General features: G+C 38.6%; 1 protein-coding gene across 8 annotated transcripts in view; it reads right to left on the bottom strand.

Moving 5' to 3' along the window:
• The window catches only part of LOC142396643 (dedicator of cytokinesis protein 9), a 75910-nt gene that overhangs the window by 33977 nt on the left and 21515 nt on the right, over window positions 1–20418 (bottom strand). For 7 of the 8 annotated variants that reach the window (XM_075479607.1, XM_075479606.1, XM_075479609.1 and 4 more), the window contains exons 2-5: window positions 10342–10458; window positions 4254–4343; window positions 2421–2503; window positions 1507–1576 (exon numbers count right to left, since the gene is read on the bottom strand). In XM_075479607.1, coding sequence (XP_075335722.1) covers window positions 1507–1576; window positions 2421–2503; window positions 4254–4343; window positions 10342–10458 — 360 coding nt within the window. Of the gene's footprint in view, window positions 1–1506; window positions 1577–2420; window positions 2504–4253; window positions 4344–10341; window positions 10459–13848; window positions 14092–20418 lie in introns of those variants that run through there. The other variant, XM_075479608.1, reaches the window with a different exon arrangement.

Below are 20418 nucleotides of genomic sequence, written 5' to 3'. Positions count from 1 at the left end.
TCTCGCAGTCAAATCGAGCTAAAGGGGAAAAAGTGTTGGTAAGGCTTCTACTGTAAATGTAGCGGACAGAGTTGAAAAGCACCTGGAGAGGTTCAAAGCCTGTTTGTTCTCATCGTTGTCTAGACAGAAATCCCCAGCCCAAGCCAGAGAGGCAGAACAGTCACTGAGTTCAGTATCTCTGAACTCCAGTTTGCTTCAGGGGAATTTGTCTGGACTGACAAAAAAAAACTAGAAAATTGTTCTGAAGTCAGATAAAGATAGAATGAACTAAGTCACACAACCGATGTTGCGTGTTGTCCAAAGCACACATTTATAACAAATGTCCTTTGTATCCGTTTCTTTCATCGGCACAATGAACCTTCCTGTTGAATGAACCCCGGTGTGAATATTGCTAAGAGGGCTGAATAAAAGGTGATCTGGTCATTAGTTGTGTTGAAGTTCTGCCCCTCCTGTCCTGTCAGAGGTAAAGTTGACTGCGAGGTGGAGGAGGACAAACCTTGACCCACGAAGACCTAATGGACCTCCTACAATCACAGCTGTATTAACTTACATGCAATCGAAAGGAAAAGAAACATTTTGCAGTGGTGTTCTCAGAAAAGCTCCAAAGATCATGTGTTGCATTTCCCTTCACATTCACGGCTGCTTTCTTGCCTGTAGGAGGCACAGTTTCACATATGTGAGGAGGACAAGTTGGGATCATCATAATACATCTTCTCAAGTTGTGTGACCTTGTAATGTTGCATCCCAGATAACATTTGTTTCTGCAACAACTTAGTATTATCTCTGCTGTTTTGAACACTCCCACCAAATCTGAGTATCTGTCAGGTGACTTATGAGCCTCCTCGTTACAGAGTCCTGCAAGCAATTCCAAAGACAACAAATACTCTTTTAATCTGTGCGAGACGACACACCCACACTGTCATACATGAACTAACATGGGATGAAAAGAGCCAAATGCTGTATTGAAGTTTTGAAACCTAACTGTGGGGGGGGGGGCCTGTGAAGTCAGGGCACACCAGCAGAAGTCTAATTACATTTAATTCTGTCCATTAAAGTTTGCCATTAGTAAAAAAAAACAAAAAAAAACTTAGAAAATACAATGAAAACAGAAAAGGCTAGAGTGTTAAATAACAGATTGGAATAAGAGATATATAGTGTTTAAAGGGCGAGGTGGATGTCTAAGTCATAACAAAATTCTAGAGCCTAATTATGAGATAAACTTGCTAAAAATAATACTGTAAAAAATCTAAAACCCAGTAAATAATATTTATCCGATTCAATATTTGATATGCTTTCTTTTTGCTGTTTTCAATGAAATAAAGAGTTGAAACTGTTTGCAATTGTGTTTGATCTAATGTATCAATTCATTTGAAATGCATCCCATCTTAGTAGGAAACAGGGCTGCCAGCAGCAGAACCAATTTTTTTTCTATCTTACAGACTGAAAACAATTGACGTGACTTCATGCATTTAAAATTTTTGAAAATGAGGAAAGATGCAAACTCACCTCGTCTTTATCGACATCCTCGTCCACTTCAAATACGTGGACAGCCAGTTTATCAGGCCGGGATACTTTGCTGTGGAAAAGTGCACATCAAGAAATCTATTTAATTTTTTCTACATGGCATGAAGCAGCTTGACTGAGATCATGTGATGTTTCCACCTTGTGCTTTTGACTTCTTTTTAAAAGCGATTATGGATTCTTTGACCTTCTCGAGAGAGTCAGAAAAAAAAAAAGGATTGCAAATGCAAATACCGGGAATGTTGAAATGCAGCACTTACAGTAACTGCTCGCGGACACGTGCTAGATGCATACGCCTGCTTGAAAATGAGCATGAGCCGAAGGCAAAAGTCACTTTAACTTTAACAGTGCAAAGATTTTAACAGGCGCTCTGTGTCATGCTGCATTATCTCAACTTCCCCAGATTCAGTAAAGTGACAAAACATTTGGCAGCAGCTGTCCCGTGAAGGATGCTGTCCTCTCATATTCTAGCACGAGAGCTGTAAAATAGATATTCTTCGGGGAAGAGGCCTGAGCTGATGACACAATCTCTGGACAATGAGGGTGTTTTCCACACTAGCTGCATTCGGAAAATCATGCAGTGTACTGTAAAAAGGAAACAGTCTTTTGCACGGAAATGAGACTTATTTGTATCCTGAGTTTCCTTGTAATTAAGTCACAGGAGCATTTTGTCCTGAGCAGGAAACTAAGTGGAGGACATCTTGACTACGTGACCTGAAAACACAAAACCTTGTGTGACTGGGCGTGCAAAGTGTGCTTCAGCTTCAAAACTTTTGGCATCCATGTATTAAAAAGTACCTGTTTTTACTTGCCCATCATACCAATGTCATGGCACACTACAAAGTTACCTCTGTGAACGTAGATTACAGTAAAGCTGAGGATTAAAACTACAGACTTACTTTGGAAGCTGACGAAAATCACCGGAGTAGTCATCATACTTGTAGTTGACGACATGCCAGTCAGACTTGTATGTCTTAATGCACTGAGGAGACAACAACACAGGACAGTAGCGGTTAAAAGCTGTTTTTAAGCATCAGTTTCCTTCAAGAAAGCTGGACTATACGCAGCATTTACGATTCCTAATCACTCCAAAAGGCAAAATAGTTTACTGCTGTTAAGAATGGCAGGAAGGAAGGTTTAAATATCAAAAATGGTAGTGTGTGTTTACTTGCCAAAATCCCCAACTTGTAGTCAGTGAAAATGTATTTTACTCAGGTGCACACAAAAAAGCAGAGTTGGAAGAATTTTAAAAATGGGATTTACTTTATTTCCTCTCCTTTACACAATGGTGGATTGTTACTTTGGGGAATGTTGGATCATCTGCTAACGACCCTGAAACATAGTCATGTACTCTGAAACACTATCAGAACTGCTGGTAAGATAGTCGAAAAACAGTGGAAAAACCTTGCCCCCAACTCTGTTGGCTTTGGAGAATTTAAACAGAGCCAAACCATTTCTGTAACTTAAACAGACAGTTTTTCCTCTCCTTTACAATTTCTTTACGCAACATGTAGTTCTTTTCTGGCACAATCGGACCTTTAGAGCCTTAGAATCTTCAAATATCAGCATACACCTCATCGATCAGAAAAACTGAACTTCTTAACAAGATGATAGTTTGACAAAAAGTTGGGAATTCTTCAGATAAATAAGTGCAGAAAGAAGTTATTTTTGGGAAAATTGAGAGAAAAATAGGAGTACATGGTGACTCCTCCATCAGAAGGGAGTGTACCACCATCCTCCTTTACTTGGAAAGGAGACATCTGTTCATTGTTAGAGACAGTGATAGGAGCAGCTCACTGGTATCTGTTCTACAGAAAGACACGCCGTTTACAAGAACTGCTCCTGCTGGGAGATGAAATGCAACCTGAACAGGAGGCGAATTTGAAGCGGGGAGGCTCTTGATCTCAGCAGCTGTCCTGCTGATGTCACACAACACTAGGCCCGTGTCTTGATATCTTTATGACTTCAGAAACAGCTCTCTAATCGCTGACCTCCGTGACCGGAAAGGTGAACTGTCAGCGGACTGCTAGTGTGTGGCTTTTAAAAGACAGTTAGAGCAATGCGTCTGGGCTAAATTGTAATTGATTATTTTAAATCAGCTAAATCTGAAAAACATTTTGCACATACAGCTCGTCTTCATTGTCCTTCGCTACCACCAAATGGTTATTTAAGGTTTGAAAAACACCAATGATAGTACACATGTTCCACACCCAGCACAGAGGCAGATAACAACATAAACCAGCACTGACAGAAAATAAGCAAAAGTTTCATTATCTTATGAATTAATTGCACATTATCATGTCAATGTCAACTGGATAAACAGATACCACGAGGAAACCAGAGTACTAATAGTGCTTGTGCCTCAAGTAATAATGTTTAATCAGTCTATTTACCACTTTGCAACAATTGTACAGCATACACACATAAAGACAGTTAATGTGCAAACTTTTCCAATAACTTCTGATCCGTTTGTGTGACTTTTCACTTCTTTTCAACCTCTACGGTTGATTTAATTAATTTATTTAATCTGTTTTAGTGCTTGATATTTTTACTCTGTAAATACAGGAAACACAAAGCAATGGAGATTTTACTGACTTTAAATCAAATCTTCATGCTGTCAAAGGTCCGTTTATGTGGGAGCACTGCTCATATTTTCCTATTTAGGACTTCATTGCTCACCCTGAATTCCTGATTGAGTAATCATGTTTTCAGGACCTTTAAAGTCCACCTACCTCTTGGACAAACAGACTCTGGGCCTCCCTCTCTGCATTCTCAGGCACTGTTGGGTACAGAGTTCTCCCGTGGCGCCTCAAAGTTGAAATCTGTGAAACAAAGCAAGAGAAATATAATAGGAGAATTACAGAAGATTACAAAGCATGGTCAATATTAGTAACAATGAAATTGAAACAAAATGTAGAAGAGCAAGGCATCCTTTATGCAACTATTACAGCATATTGACACAGTGACTATGGGTGGTCTTTTAAATAGCATTGTATTTTAGAGAATGGACCAATATCTACAGGGTTTGAAAGATGCAAGTAGTGACCAGCCCAGAATACCAGTATGGAGCCATTTCAGGGTCATAATGATTGTTAATTTGAAACAAATATTTTACATACAAATACTCCTTACCTCTCACTAATGACTGCAATAACTAATCGCAGACATATCGACACCAGCATGCTCAAAACAATGGCAACAGGCTACTTTCACTTCATATGGGATGCTTGGTAAAAATGGGAAATGGGAATGGGAAATCTAATGATTTTTGCACGTTTACATTATTCGCTAGTGTGAGATTACTGTGATGGTTGTGTGATTATGTTAAAAGCTGTACTGAGCAGTCATACAACAGCATAATTACTAAACAAGGGTTTGAACATGACAGATGTCATGTGGTCATATTTGTCACATTGAATATATCTGAGCTTTTTCAGAGAATGATGAGTTGTCCGAGTTGTAATCAGGACTTGGTCGTTGACATGATTTTTGCTTACAAGTTGGAAACGCCGAATTAAAACAGCTCAGATGTGTCATGAATAGAGACATTATAAGGGAGCTTATCTGTTTTCACATGTATAAAGTGCCTACAGTTAATTCTACAACTTTAACTGTGGGATTTAATTGACTCCTAGTAAAAAAAATAAAAGGGTTAGGGTTAAAAAAAAAAAAAAAAAAAAAAAAAAAAAAAAAAATCAAGACAAGGCACAGTTCAAACTTGTAAAAAGCTATTAAAGAAAGAAAATCTGGAAATCTGGAGATAAATTGCTGGGGGAAAACTACAGCTTTGAGCAACAATTTTACTATCAGCTCTTAGAGAGGATTAATTCTCATTTTAAAAATTGTACATTCGACCACTTATAATCCCTTCAGGCAAAAATGAAAACTAAATGCAACCCATTCAGCGATCCGTTCAGCTGACTTTGCTGAAAGAAAGTAAGTGGCTTCTGGCTTTGTGCAAGTCAAATGCTTGTCAGCTGTAAGTGTGAGATGCATTTGTTTTGTGGGAGGGATGCAGAAAGTACAGCGATTCCTTTTCATTCACTGAAATGAAAAGTGCTTTGAACAGAAAAAGACTCCGTCTACTGCAAATTCAAACAATTCTTACTAAATAATCTGTGAACTATTGGAGATAGAAACACGAATCAAGTGCTTGCTATATATTACAAGCAGCTAAATGTTTTTTTTTATGAATAATTACAAGTACAATTTAGGGAACTAATGGTTTTTGTTAGGTTTCTGGCTTCAAAAACAATCTGAAACTATTAGAAACTATGTTTCGATCAGTATATAACTGCTCAGCTAAATGAATATAATAAACCACTTTGACTTTGACCAGTCATATTAACCTCGTAAAGGCACAACAGGAGCACTGTTCAGAGGGCTATAAAGAAGAAAAAAGTGGAGGAAGATGGTAGTTTGATGGTAGATGTTTGAGAAATGAAGAATCATACCTATTAAGTATTGAACAAAGAGGCAAAAGGGAAGGCAGAAAACAAAAATAAACAATTTAATGCCTGATCACTAAGGGGAATTGAAGGTTTTGGAGTAACACCAAAATTTCTAGTTTTCTCCTTGGCCCACCATATAGATGCAGGTATTTTCTAGATAATGAGTCATTTGCATTTGAAATGGTCACTAGATGTGAGTAACTAATGTTCCTTTTGGACAGTATCAAAATAAGAAATTGAGAACAAATATCAGTAAGTTACACAACAGACACGACTTAGCGAGCCAGTGGGCCTTTCTTGATATCTAGAAGTACAAAAATTAAAACTGCTGTCTTTGCCTTTGCCCCTCTCATACTCATTAACTCCACTCACACTTTATGGCTCTAGACAAAGTTCCGATTGTGTCATACCAAGCTCTTAAATTTCCCCTTCCTGTCAGCTAGCGAGGTTTCCTGCAGGAAAAAATATCATCTTTACATTCCAGGCAGCAGAAGTAAACATGTATGGTGGTATGAAGGAGCCAGGAAGAGGGCAACAGGAAACACTTAATTGGGCTTCAAGTTGCCACGGAAAGCTACGACATTTTCTCATTAAAAAAAAAAAACAAATTAGGATAGCATATGTCTGTGCTAAGCAGGACTTAATCACTTGCAATGTCAATTGCCAACTGCTCCAAGCTCCTGTTGCAGACTTGCAAGTTCACAAGTTATAAACCAATGGATGTCCCTTGAGAGTTTGCAACATTATTTCAATGTCTTGAGCATAATGTTGCTAACACCAATAGACACCTTGTGCATAAGGTTGGAGTTATACATTAATGTGGTTTGCATTAATGTAAGGTAGGCATCTCCTTTCTCTAATGGACAAATCTTAAAATGCACAAATGAGCAAAACCTGTTGAAAAATGTGGTTGAAGTAACAGCACAAAAATATCTGATTTGTTGGCTTTAGGGTGGCTATGTGCTTATATAGAGTTTATCTGGAATTGAGGAAAAAGAAAACAGGGCTCCAAGACTGGCTAACTGTACTGACAGATAATTGACCAACACTCAAAGCAATGCTGTCAACATCCAGAGCAAAAGCAGATTGAGATGACATAAACTTTGCCTTACAAAAATCAGTGCATGATGTTTTTCTACTGAACCAAAGGGGAAAGATAAAGTGGAGACCTGATAGAGATTTCTAATTCTGAAAAAAGGACTTAAACAAAAATAGATCGGGAGCTCTTTCTGGCTGTTTTTCAGAGGTGACTTATCGCTTAGTAAAGTCTGTGTATGACCAAACACAGACAGTACACCTTTTGACTGAAACACAAACACTAAAAGCTGATTGCAACCTTGCCCAAACATGAGTCTGAGGACGCAGAAACAGATGTTAAGTTCAATTACTGTGTTTCCAGTATCTTATTTTTTTTTCTCAGTCAGTCTCACCTGTCAGTCCCTAACAACACTCTATTTGTGTGTCACGCTGGCATGTTATGTTCTTAACAGCAGGCTGAGAAGACAAAGTCAAGGCTGCCTCGCTGTTACTCAACACCCAGCTGCAACTTCTTTCAAACTCTAACAACTACAACTACTATCCAGAATTAAACCCACACGAAGCAAATCTGCCTTTAAAAAAAAAAAAAAAGAAAAAAAAAGTCAATATATCCCGTATAGCCACCTTTATCCTCATTTATGGTAGTTTGTACAGCATACTGAGAAGAGACCAGTAAAAGATTATTTTCTGTATATATATACACGCAGAGGTCCTCATTAAACACAGTGTTTAGTTATCTGGGGGCGAAGAGATTTTACATTTGTCTTTCATAAAATGTTTTTAGCCTTTAACTCTCGAGGAAATGAGGTGGAAAATGAGATGCATTTTGTGTTTTACTGTCCTTTTTACCATGTATTTAGACTTAAGCTCTTCCTTAAATTGACCTTGGAATGTCATGATTTGTTTTCTATGTCTGATGAGTGCAGACTAACATATTTGTTTAGCGAAAAAGTGTTTTATTTAGCCCAATATGTGTTGGAAGCTTACCAACAGCGTAGGGGCGCGCTTTATGTTTGAGTGGGGTTGTTGTCTACTGAGGACCGTATATGTTGGATTAGCAATTATGGAGATGTTCTTTTGACTATTGCTTTTTATTAGTTATGGTGTGTCTTGTAAGCCCATGCGGGCTGGGCATCTTTTTGGTGTATGACACCGTTTAACAAAATAAACAAAACAAAACAAAACAAACAACTCTTTGTGGTGATCATCAAGCCGTTCTGATTACTTTTTAAAGAATGGAGGTGGGGGTAATGCCAGCTCCAAAGATTTGAACATTGCATTGACACAAGAAAATCAATGTTTCGCTCCATCTCTCAGTCGTTGTGGTGCTGTTAATGGTCGGTGTGTAGGTCAAAGTATAAATGGGACAAGAATTTGAATCAATGTCTATTTCAAATTCATAAAACTCAGTATAAACAAACAGTCAGAGTCAAGTTCCACCCATACTGCAAAAGACACAAACCTGATACAGGCGCATCAATAAATGAAAAATGGAATTTGATAACTAGTTCCAAATTTTCTAAAGCATCACAGTTGTATGTTTCTGTAGTTATCATCAATTAATTCAGAGCAGAGCAGAGTAGACCATCTGTTCAGTAAATATTCTGAGTTATAATAACATCACCACCATGCTTAACACATTTTTGTTAGATTAAAAAAAGCATAAATTAAAACAAATGTCTAATTTCTACCATTTTAAGTGTTGACCAATCAACTGTTCCTACATTCACTCTTCTTCTGACTCTGTCTTCTGACCACTCAGCTAAACCCCTTTACCCTTACTGCACAGGCAGGTAAAGTAATGACTGAGGAAAGGGTTTATGGTCACAAAAATTCCTTTGAAAAGGCTTGCACTCTTTTTCAAGAGTAGAACACCCACATTTTGACAAGTTAGGTTGCACAGGCTTCTGTAGTCTGGTGCAGAAATAATGCATCAAAAGGGATTTTTTTTTTATTACAGGGGGCTGTATTCTAAAGTGATTTAGAATTTTTTCCATTCATCTGTTTAAAATTGTTTTCACATCATCTGAATGAAGTTGAGAAGTTTAGTGCTGATCTTGCAACTTACTATAAGACTGAGCTGGTATTAATTAGGTGTGTAACAGTACACAGTTTTAAGAACGTAACAGCAAGGGAAATAAATGAGGCAAAGAGCATTTTAATGATGAATTTGAAAGATAACAGTTAAGAAATTTTGCAACATTGCCTCCTCGGACAATAATTCTTGCTGTGACAGTTAGTGCATATAGACGGTGGAGTATTGCCAAAAAGTAAAGATAAAAGCTAATCCTCCTAGAATGCCATAACTAACAGACAATTACTGGTGTGCTTCCAAAATGTTCCCAATGGAAGAGTGAGTATGTTGATAAATGGACAGAACAAAAGTCTCACACAGAAAGGAATGTCCCGTACCTGAAATGTAACATCTGTTACAGTAAACTGCACATACCTTATTCAAATCACTTCTGCTTTTGCCATCCTAACTTCAGATAGTGTGGGCACTCAGATGTAAGATGTTAAAGTCTTCATGGCGAGTGAAATAAAAAACTTTGCCCGCTTAAGGGATTTCTGTAACAATGCAAGCCGAGACTATAAAATTCTGAATGCACAGTTGGGAGACAGAGTGGTGGGGTCAGATTTGAGGATATACTCTTCGCCTCATTGTTGCTTTTGGGAAGGACATCCTTCAAAGAACTCTCATTTCCTGAAGTACCAACCACCGGGCCAGATTTCCATTTTAGATTTTCCATCCGCAGTAGCGTGGAAAGTGTGAGAGAGTTTACGTCCTGCAGTGTGGCGAGAGATAACGCTCGCTCTGTCACAACATAACAGACAGAACGAGCCAATTAAACAAATGGCCCCTGACCCCTCTCTCGCTACGGCATAGGATGATGTAAACAAAAGGAAAGCCTCTGGGAACGACCCCACCCAGTTTTCACAACCACGGCCACGCCTGGGCCAAAGGAAAGACTGCAAAAGTTAAACACACAAAACAAAGAAAAGGCTCAAATTGATAAGTAAACAATGTTGTAAAGATAACAATAAATGGGTTGGCCTCCAACAGTTATGCAGCACATTTTCAGAAATTTCGGTGTAATAGTTAAATACACAGTTAAGCTGTATAATTTATCTGATTATCTAATCAATTAGATATTTTTTCGTCCAAAGGACTTTTTTTCCCCACAGCAGTGTGTATTCTACCTCCAGTGCTACTCTAAAGTACACAAAACCACTAAATCTACACCACTTTCCTCCACACCAACTTTTCCAGAGAGCCAGATTTACCGCAGTGAGCATGCATGCGACTTTGGCCAAAACACATGAAACCCACCTCAAAGTCCTCAAGGGGGAACTGGAGCATGTCTCTGAGGACATCGCTAAGGATCTGTGTCTTTTTCTGCACCAGCACATTTTCGTAATCCAGCGGCTCGATCACCTTCGGTTTCACCTAAAACAGACAAACAAAAAAACCCACATAGAACACTGTTATGGGGACATTTGAGGAAGACAGAGATGACAAAAATTGACGACATATAACAAAGGTCTCCAGCTGGATACAAATCAGGTATCAACGATAGTTTGATAAAACACATTTGTGCTTATTGCAGGATGCCCAGTGGTCTTATGCCACAAAGATAGATCGATACATTTATTAGATATAACCTCAAAACCCTGTTTGGCAGCTTTACCACTAATTTTGATTGGCTTGGATAGGGAAAAAAATGTGCTGTTTTTTATTAAAATGGCTGCTTTGAGGGTCTCTGACATCACAGCACTGATTCATGCTTCTGTGTGTACTGCCTTTGTAATTATGTTGTTCACCTTCTGACTGATATTGGCAAAGTTATACTTAAATACAACATTGATCTAAAAATTGATGATTTGACGGTTACTTGCATAAATGTATGCATGTATTTAACCAATTGGTGGTGAGGCACAGACATGGAACTGGGTGAAAAGAATCAGGGGGCTGTTGCCCATCAGTGTGCAAAATCAAAAGCTCATTAGAATGTAGTTCTAATAGCTGCCATAGCATCTAATAGCAGAAGAAGAAAAGAAGATGAGGGAGAGGTATGAAGGTAGAAACACTACAGGTGCCTGTGCAGGATAGTTGCATGGCTGTCACTTATCCCTAGTTCTTCTGCCTTTAGGGCAGCCTAGGTAACATAAAAAAAAACAGAAGTTAAAATGAATAAAATGACATAAATCCATTTAGGCGAGGATATTTAGTTTTTTAATTGAATAGTAAACTGAACACAATAAATGCAACTTTGATTATGCTTTTTTTTTTTTAACTGCACAGTCCATTCTAATTTGTTGCATAATATGAAAATCCACATTAAATGAGAACAAAGGAATCCAAAATATTCTGACCATCTTGCTCACTAAGCATGGAACTAATAGAACAGTGTACGTATTTTGACCTCAAGCCTGTCGAAATGAAGAAACGAGAAGTACTGTGCAAAACCATATGCAGGACAGGACATCCCACAGATCTACACAGACTGATCCAACTCTGCTGTCACATTAATATATAACGACAAGTTATCCGTCAGATACTTTGTTACAAATCACTCAGGACTCCATATGCTCAGAGAAAATACATCTGCTTCAGCCGTGGGAGGATCTTGATGAGCTCCATCCGTATCCAGCACAATCATAGACTACAGCATTAAGTAAATATTCTTCACATTTTGTGATGAGAATTTATCGTCAGAAGTCACTGCGAGCTAGCAAATTCTGTTTTGCGATTAACTGCTGTACACATGATTATGCTATCAGAAGGTGATTGTGAATTTATGATACATTGTGGTATCTTCAAACTGAACTGTCCCGCTAACCTTCCATGGCAAAGGCCGGAGACAGCCTGTAAGCTGCAAAGATATGGTGGCCGTTAGATGGAGAGCAAGTTGTCAACACTTGCAGCTGATGGGACCAGAGGACAAATCTAACAGCCAGGGAGACGGCGAAGTGAAAAATGAACAGTGTCAAGTCAAGTCACCAGACTTCAGGGCTGAACGACAGCATGTCTCATTCATTGCCTCCACATCTGGTACTGATAATACTAATAATGATCTCATAGAAAGAGTCATGGATATCAACATGCTTAAATGCACGTCATCAGTGGAGAGAGGAGGCCGGATCTGGAATCAGTTTCTAAGACAAGGAGGGGATAGCAGAGCGGAGACGGTGCTGGCGTTACTATCATCCAAAGCAGGCTGTGACATTATCAGACAAGTTTTTATTCAGAGCTTCATCTGAACATTACACACACATTAAATGAAATATTGCCTAAAAAACAAAGAGAAAAGGTTAATAGATAGATGGAGAGATTGTTTTGTGTAGGACAAGTAAGTCTGGAATTCATGACATCTGCAAGATAGGATGTATGTCTGTGTGTGATGTATAATCTCCAAAGCTTCATGCACTAAATACCAAATCTTTATGTACATCAGATACACAGAACTGCACTGTTATTACTGAGCAAAGCACAGGAAACAAGTACAGACAGAGATTTGAGGGTGGCTAAATCAGGAGCTTTACTAAAACGTATTGCAAAGAACTCTCCGGAAGGTTTGGATGAGGAGAGAAGGAAGTGAATCATGTAAAATCAACACCATCACCATCAGTCATAAACAAAGTGGCAGAGTCACCAAAATGCTACTGCCGCAAATACCTGAAGAAGCTGCGGCACTCAAAACCAAACACGCAGCAGCTTAACCGTGCTGATATTCAAACAAAGTAGATGTTGAAAGATTTGACCCCACAACCGTTATGGTGAACTTTTCCCACCAGTGATGCATTCCTGAACCTGCTCTGTTGTTGCTTACTTTCTTCTTCCCTCTAGGTTCGTCCACATTGCTTTGTCAGTGCCTCACAGTGGTCAACCACACAGCGCACTCAGCACTGAGTAGGAAAGCGGATATTTGTGTGCAAGAGCTTGGTCATCCTCCCCTGCCCACAGAGCTGACTATAGTCAACGGACCTAGACCCAAAATCTTACTGTATTGCAGTTAAATTAAGCCTTCGGGAAGGTATTAAAAAAAAACCTCGTTGAGAATACATTTTGAAGACTAATAGAAATGTGTTACTTTCAATCAGAAAGTATTGCAATTCTGGTTTTGTTCTACAATGCACGATATACAGATTTAATTGCAGTATATCAGTAATGCGGGAGAAAAACACAGCAGGCTCTATTTTCAAAATGTGTATACTTAAGCCAACTCACAGTCACCCAACGAAGGAGCATACAAACTTATGAAGCCATCTCCTCCACTCCCTCTCTACAGCGATCCAGCAGCTGTTTCGCTGCAGCTCCCACTCCTCCCATCACTGCACCCTCACACAGCCTGAAACAATGGTGCTGTGTAGTGCCTCTCGACTAACTGATAGATTCAATCTTTTGCCAGTGACTGTTCAGATGACTCTGTGAAGCCCCAACCACAAGACACCTTCATCGCAGAAAAAAGGAAATTATCACTCTCATCACCAACGACTTTTGAGCCAAATAAAAGGTTTTATAGGCAGAGGCAGTCTTAAAAAAATCAACTTGAAGAGCATGAGTGCTCATTTTCCTGCAGGTAGTAAAGTGCTGTTAAAGTTCAACATTCCTCTAGGCTGGTGCTTGCGCTGCAAATTTTAAATGTGAGTTGGCAGCATGCTGTGCAATGAAGAAAAAAAAAAAAAAAAAAAAAATGAGATGCTCACATGACACCTGCTTCAGGGCTTTACAACTGTGGTTAACCTATACAGTACGATATGCTGAAAGATGTTTTAGTAAATGAGAACAATTATGTCAAAACTAGAATACAGTTAGTGAATTCCTTCAGAGACTTACCACCACCTGTGGCACTGAATCTACCTCAGCTTCAGCTGCAGCCAACCTCTTGTACTGCTGTGGGCTCTCAATCACCAATTCCTTCTTTGAAGTTTTATTAGCCCTTCCATGCATTGTCAACAGCTGGTTGAGATATCTCCGAGTTAGATCCCAAAGAGAGGTGGACAGCAAGCATATCAGTCAGAACAAAATCCTTGTGTGGGGAAAAGTTTGGATTTCTCCTCCTCAGATTCAAGCTCAAGCTCAGCTCAGACTGCTCTGACTGAAAGCAGTTGACTCACACCCATACTGAGGAGATGGCCCCTCCTACACTCAACTGTGCGGCCTGAGGGAGTTAAACACCCTCTCACCCACAAATACACACAAAGACGTTATCGGACCCCACACAATCCACCTGCACGGTGACAGAAGGCTGACAGAGGAAGACAAAAGAAACACATTCCTCACGTATTACAGTCTGGTCAGGGACAGTAGACGCCTTGCGAGGGAGAGCTGAAATCAGAGCTGGCTTCAAATTCACTTAGACAACAATGGAGTAGTTCTAATGATACATTTTATCCTGATTTTACACTTGGGCATCACAAAGTGTCATTTATCAGGCTTCAGAAGCTAAATTCACAAATTTTTACCCACATTAACTCCTAAAGACCAATAACCGAGGGCCCCTTCATTCCAATCTACGTCAGCGTGTATGACACATAATCATTAATCCGTGAAGTTTTTACTCCTGGCCTGCACAGAGTTGAAATTAAGTCCAGCTTCTGTCTTGCTGCTTGTTGATGCAACTGCTTGAGGGGCATTCCAACATGAAGCAGCTCCATCTACCCACCAAGGAGTGGGCCTGACTCCTTGGTGGGCCACCACGGGGGAGGATGTTATCTTTTCACGCCTGTGTCTAAGCTCAAGGCGAGGGGGAGGGTAGCTACTCCCCTCCCACTGTCACATGCTCCCATACGCCCCACACACACATAGATAATCAAAAAGTCAATATGAGGACATTAGTGAGAATATTTTCCCATGGAAACGGTACCTAACAATATAGAGAATGTATGTAGAATTACATACAATAATGACGTAGATGTTGGTTAAAATTCAACAGAATTCAGTAAAATAAACATGCCAGTATAATGCAATTAAAAAAAATTGCTCTACCTTGCAACTGGTAAATAATAGAAATAAAAATAAACACCAGTGAAGTATCAGTAACATTTTACCACAAACTGCGACAGTTACCATTGCTTTAGATTTTTTTAAGTACATTTTGTTGACCTCACTAATATACTTTTACAGCTTGAATACTGTCATTTCACTTGTCATAGTCTTTTCAGACTACTTTTCGGAAATGGTGACGGAAAATAGTCCAAAGTGAATCGACTGCTTTGCTTTGAGCTAACAGCGGCGACATGATAGTTAAAATCCGAGCTTTGCAAGACACACCAACATTTTTTGAGGAAGAACCCGTCTGTTGTCCTGCCTAAACAGATATGATCAAGACTTGTCTAATCTGTGTGTTTAGTAGACAGAGACGCCTGGGATGTCTTTAGAATTAGCCTAATTCAGCTCACCTGGCTCAGCCTTGAAGAAGGGGTTAGCATTAGTCCATCAAAGGTCTAGAATAGAATAGAATAGAATAGAATAGAATAGAAATAGAATAGAATAGAAAAATACTTTATTTAGTCTAAACTGCCTCCCAGTTTTTTCTTGCTTCAAAAATTTCCAAATCAGTTTCGTCTTAATGGTAAAGTTGATTCCACGGAGTCAATTCAGGCTTTTAGAATGAGCACTTTTCACAAGCCGAGGTGTGCTGGAATCTCCACAAAGAGCAACCAATTTGGATTTTTCTGACCACAGAACAGTTTTCCTTTCTGCCTCAGTCCATTTAAAATGAGCTTTGGCCCAAAGAAGATGGCAGTGTGCCTGGACCATGTTCGCATTTGGCTTTTTCTTTGCATGACAGAGCTTTAACCTGCATTTGTGAATGGAACAATAAATTGTGTTCAGTCAGCCATCACTGGAAGTGTTCCTGAGTCGATGCAATGATTTTCAAGACAGAATCAGGCCTTTTTTTTTTTTTTTTTTAAATGCAGTGTTGCCAATATTATGCGCAACCAGTGTTGATTTTCAGTCATATCACTATGCACAGAGATGTCTTCAGATTCTCTGAATATTGTTATGATATTATGTACTGTAGATGGTGAGAATGATTAGTCTGTAATTACTCCACAGTGTATTTTTTGTGCTGCTGCCATAAAATTCAAGACGGGCTAGTATCTTTTATGAAACAATGGAATTGTACCCAGTTTTAACATTTGATATGCTTATACGTTGTATCATGAATAGAATATTGGTTTATGAGATTTGAAAATAATTCCATTCTGATTTTATTTACACTGTACACAGTGTCTTAACTTGTTTAAATAAAAACTGGGGTCATACATGCAGTATTTTAGATATCTCACATCTGCAAAAATACTTTTTCAGACAGAGAAGCACTTGCTGGAGGTGTAGCACAGCGCTCACATATTTCAGCTTGCAGCTTAAATCAAATTCCATGGAAGCAAACACAGACATATTTCTTTGGTCAAGCTGGCACAGTGATCCAAGCAGGAAGGCCTGCTGAGCGCCTTTTACTGACAGAACAAATGTTCGAGTTGCTCCATGCAAACTGAGAGGATCTTTGGGAAAATTTGAGTTCTGATCAAAATATTCTTATAAGCCATCATTTAAGTAATATTGATGCTGACTTGCCATTTCATTTTCTTTCCTTCACATACATCGTTGAACAAATGAGAGATGTGTACAGTGATTAAAAGCTCTGGAACAAGCTCTGGAAAGGCAAACAGGCTTTTTTTTCTGATGTAATGAATTAAAAGCTTACGTTCTTGTCATCTGGAGCTATTTAGGAATTTGTGGGCTTCAGTTTTGCGTCATCGCTGCTCCATTTTATGGCAAAAATGGGAGGAGACACTAACAAAGGAATCAAATTCACTATAGCACATATTATTTCACAATAACGCAATTATACAACACATTTATATTTCATTACACATAACAAAGACTGTTTTATTACAATGTTTTTGAATTACCTAACCACTGACAGTAAATTACTTTTTTTTACATATACCCCATTAGTCAGATTTCATTAGTATATCATCACAATATCTATTCCTTTCGGATTATCAGTATGTTCACCAGAAATGGGCCAATACAAAAAAAGCATAAACATTTCTGTTCATTTAATACAAACATTATTGTTAAACACTCATTCTAATTAGTAAGACATTAACCGTGTAGATCAAACTGTGCGATGAGAGTATGAGTGGCGTTTTCATTACATACAAGCCATTGGAGCCACAGCAAAACAGGGTGTAACCTGGAATGTAACAAAACACACCACCCCTCTACATCTGTGGCCAGGACCCGCGATCCTGCAGTCTGTTTACCGTCCATCAACCAGAACGCTCAACTGAGAAATAGATTTTAACATTACACGATGCCATATCTATACTCTGTTAACTACATCACTGTAGAAGGATGTCGAACTCGGTGGCAAAATGAACAAATGAACAGGATGTAATCATAAAGCAAAGACAGTCATCTTACGCACAGCTATGGAAAATAAAGATGCTCAAGCTTACAACACCATAACAACGAGCTTAGCATTAACCTTAGAGTAATACATATCTTTGTTAGAATAGTAAAGGCTTTTAGAAACTGAGAGCTTAAAACTCTCAGACTTTATTGATCAACAAGCCTTAAACGTGACTGCAAGTATTGAATAAAACTAATGCTGCTCTAAGATTAGTGGGAAAATCAAACTGCTGTTGCCAGAATGTCTTATAAGAAGATAAGCTTAAGTGCGGGAGATAAGCTTTGCCAATATCAGTCAGAAGGTGAGCAACATAAAGACCAAGGCAGTACACACACACACACACACACACACACACACACACACACCCGAATCAGAGTTGTGATGTCAGAGACCCTCAAAGCAGCCATTTGAAAGTTGAACCTTTTTAAGTAAGAAGCAACTACCAAGAAAAAACAGTGACCCAGTACATCTCAGTATATCGTTGCTCTGTGCTCAGTCCATCAGGCTAAACATAAAAACTAACGGGAATTTTAGTAGTTGTCTAGTCCCTTCAGGAATGCAGGAATGATCATTTTATGTGGGCAATGTCGGTTATCTTTCAAATCAAAGAAATCAAACATCTGCTTTGGAGATTAAATGTATATAATTCAGGATGTGTATGGACTACTGCATTGTTATGTATAGAGGAAATCACTTGGGGGAACAAAATGGGATCTTATCAGTAATGTGTGAATTCTTTCTGGTTGATGTCATGCAGGCTTTGTTTGGCATTTCTTGAACTCCCCAAAGCCAGATACTGTAAACGTGTTCTCATTTGGCACAGCTCATTAGAAACTAAGCATTCATGGTTTAAGTTAGAGGTAGCATTCCCTTGAAATAATTAGACAAACACCCCTTCATCTTCCATACAGCTGACATCACCACTTTTTCTGCCGTTCCTTGCCAGAACATTCCTCTGATAAACCAGCAGTGCTTCTTTAACAGTGTTTCTATGGGCATCAGCTATGAAAGCCATAGAAAGAGTGAACAAGCCAAATCTTTACAAAGCCCCAAACTTTTCTTAAGAGCCATCTCCTTTTTTAACTAAAATCAGAGACTTTTACTTTTTAAAATCACACGATGATTAAATTCAGAGATTACGTGCTTTTATGAGGAAGGAAAAGGCTGAGCAGTTGTAACCAGAGGGTAAAATAAAAGAGGAATAAACAACTAAAACCCTTCAATGTCTCAAGATTGGTCTCCCACAGACCACTTTGTCTGTGTGCATGTAGATAAATGTGCGCTTGGCCTAACATCGTCTATTGTGAATCGTCTATTGTCTACTTTTTAAATTCCCTGAGATAATAACTTGCTGCAATCAGAAGGAATTAAATGAGCACACATAATGGTTCATCTTTTTAATGGATTAAAAACATGCAACTGAGATGAAAGTAGCACACATCAAATTTAGACCTTTAGCACAAAGAGAAGGTTAACAGACCAACAGTAATGTTAATGATAATATCATGAACATAGCATTACATTAACAGCTTATAGAATTATTAGTGAATACACGCTGCTTCCTTTGTAAACTTGTGGTTACATCCTGCAATCGCATATAGATTAAAATGACCATTTAAAAGACAAATTTAGAAAAGACAAAAAAAATCATATACGTATCCCTATTACCTGAATCAAAACATTCCTGTGTCACTTTTGTAATTTTTCTTCCCAGCTCCTAAGCAGTTAAGAGTCAGTAATAATGTTTTTACACTAAAAGTGGCGTGTTTAACCAAATATTCAAAATGTGAGTATGCCTCCTGCTCCTAAAACAAGCCAATTCACCAGTTGTAGTGCGTTTACCTTCAACGTACTGGGGCCTACAGTATGAAGGAATGGAATTAACTGCGACCTGCAAACTGTGTTGGACTATCAACTTCTATCAATTTCTGATTATCAGGACTTCTCAGATAATCAGGGTAGTTTTTTTATTCGACTGCTGCTCCTCTGTATTGTGTTTCCATGAAAATCAACTGGAGCAGAAGCATATAAATACTCACAATGACTGCAGTATATCTCTTTTTTATTGTAAAACCAGTGTAAAAAAGGCTGAAGGTGAACTTTTATAGCATTGGTAGCCAAAAAGCTATGCAATAACAGTTTTTTAGTAAAATATTGGTAGTAACACAGTGGTACCACCTTAGCAACTTAGTCACTTGACTTAGTTTCTTCCCAGGCCACTTCAGCATTTCTTTTCTCCTAAAAAGTAACTAGTAAGTACAAATCTTGCAACTTGTGAGTCATATCTCCAGTGCTGTCACACAAGGGTGATGTCTTTGTTCTGCTGCAGAAAAACACTGTTCTCACTTTCCTTTCTACTCAGTCTGTGGCAGAAAGAAACAGCGCCTCTGAAATGCTTCTCTGTCACTGACTGGATATCTTATCCTTGATAATGGTGGTGCACAGGGCTTGAGGAAGTGTTACAAACATTCCGTTGATTCTCACTTTCTCTTTGACTGGTGCATGGAAATATGAACTTTTCAATCAGGGTTCCACTACTTTCCATAGGAAACAGGAAGCAACATCATTAATATGGTTAATAGTACTGAGATGTTTTTTTTTCTAAGTTTTGAGAAGTAGCTTCAGCAAGTTAACTAGAATGATGTTTCAACGTGTTTAGCCACTGTCACTACATGATGTCAGTAGCACATGCTTTAGCACACAAAATGTCATAATGTCTTATCATGAAAGATACATGGGAATATTCAACTTGACAAAAGACTCAACTGGTGTAACACAGTGACTGTCAACAGAGAAAATCACTATACATTTTGTGCATATGATAAATAGCTCATTGTACTTAATGTGTGTGTTTTGGTGATTTATAAGAAGTGCTGCTGCAGCAGTCTTCAAACAGGAATTTCTGATACCCCACTTCATTTTGTGAATAATGAAACATTTCTTTATTAAAAACAGTAAAATTGTTAGAGCTATTACAG

Source organism: Odontesthes bonariensis, chromosome 12 (assembly GCF_027942865.1).
Source record: "Odontesthes bonariensis isolate fOdoBon6 chromosome 12, fOdoBon6.hap1, whole genome shotgun sequence".
NCBI classification, from domain to species: domain Eukaryota; kingdom Metazoa; phylum Chordata; class Actinopteri; order Atheriniformes; family Atherinopsidae; genus Odontesthes; species Odontesthes bonariensis.
Note: the sequence above shows the minus strand (reverse complement) of the source record. Positions and strands in the feature narration are given on the sequence as shown.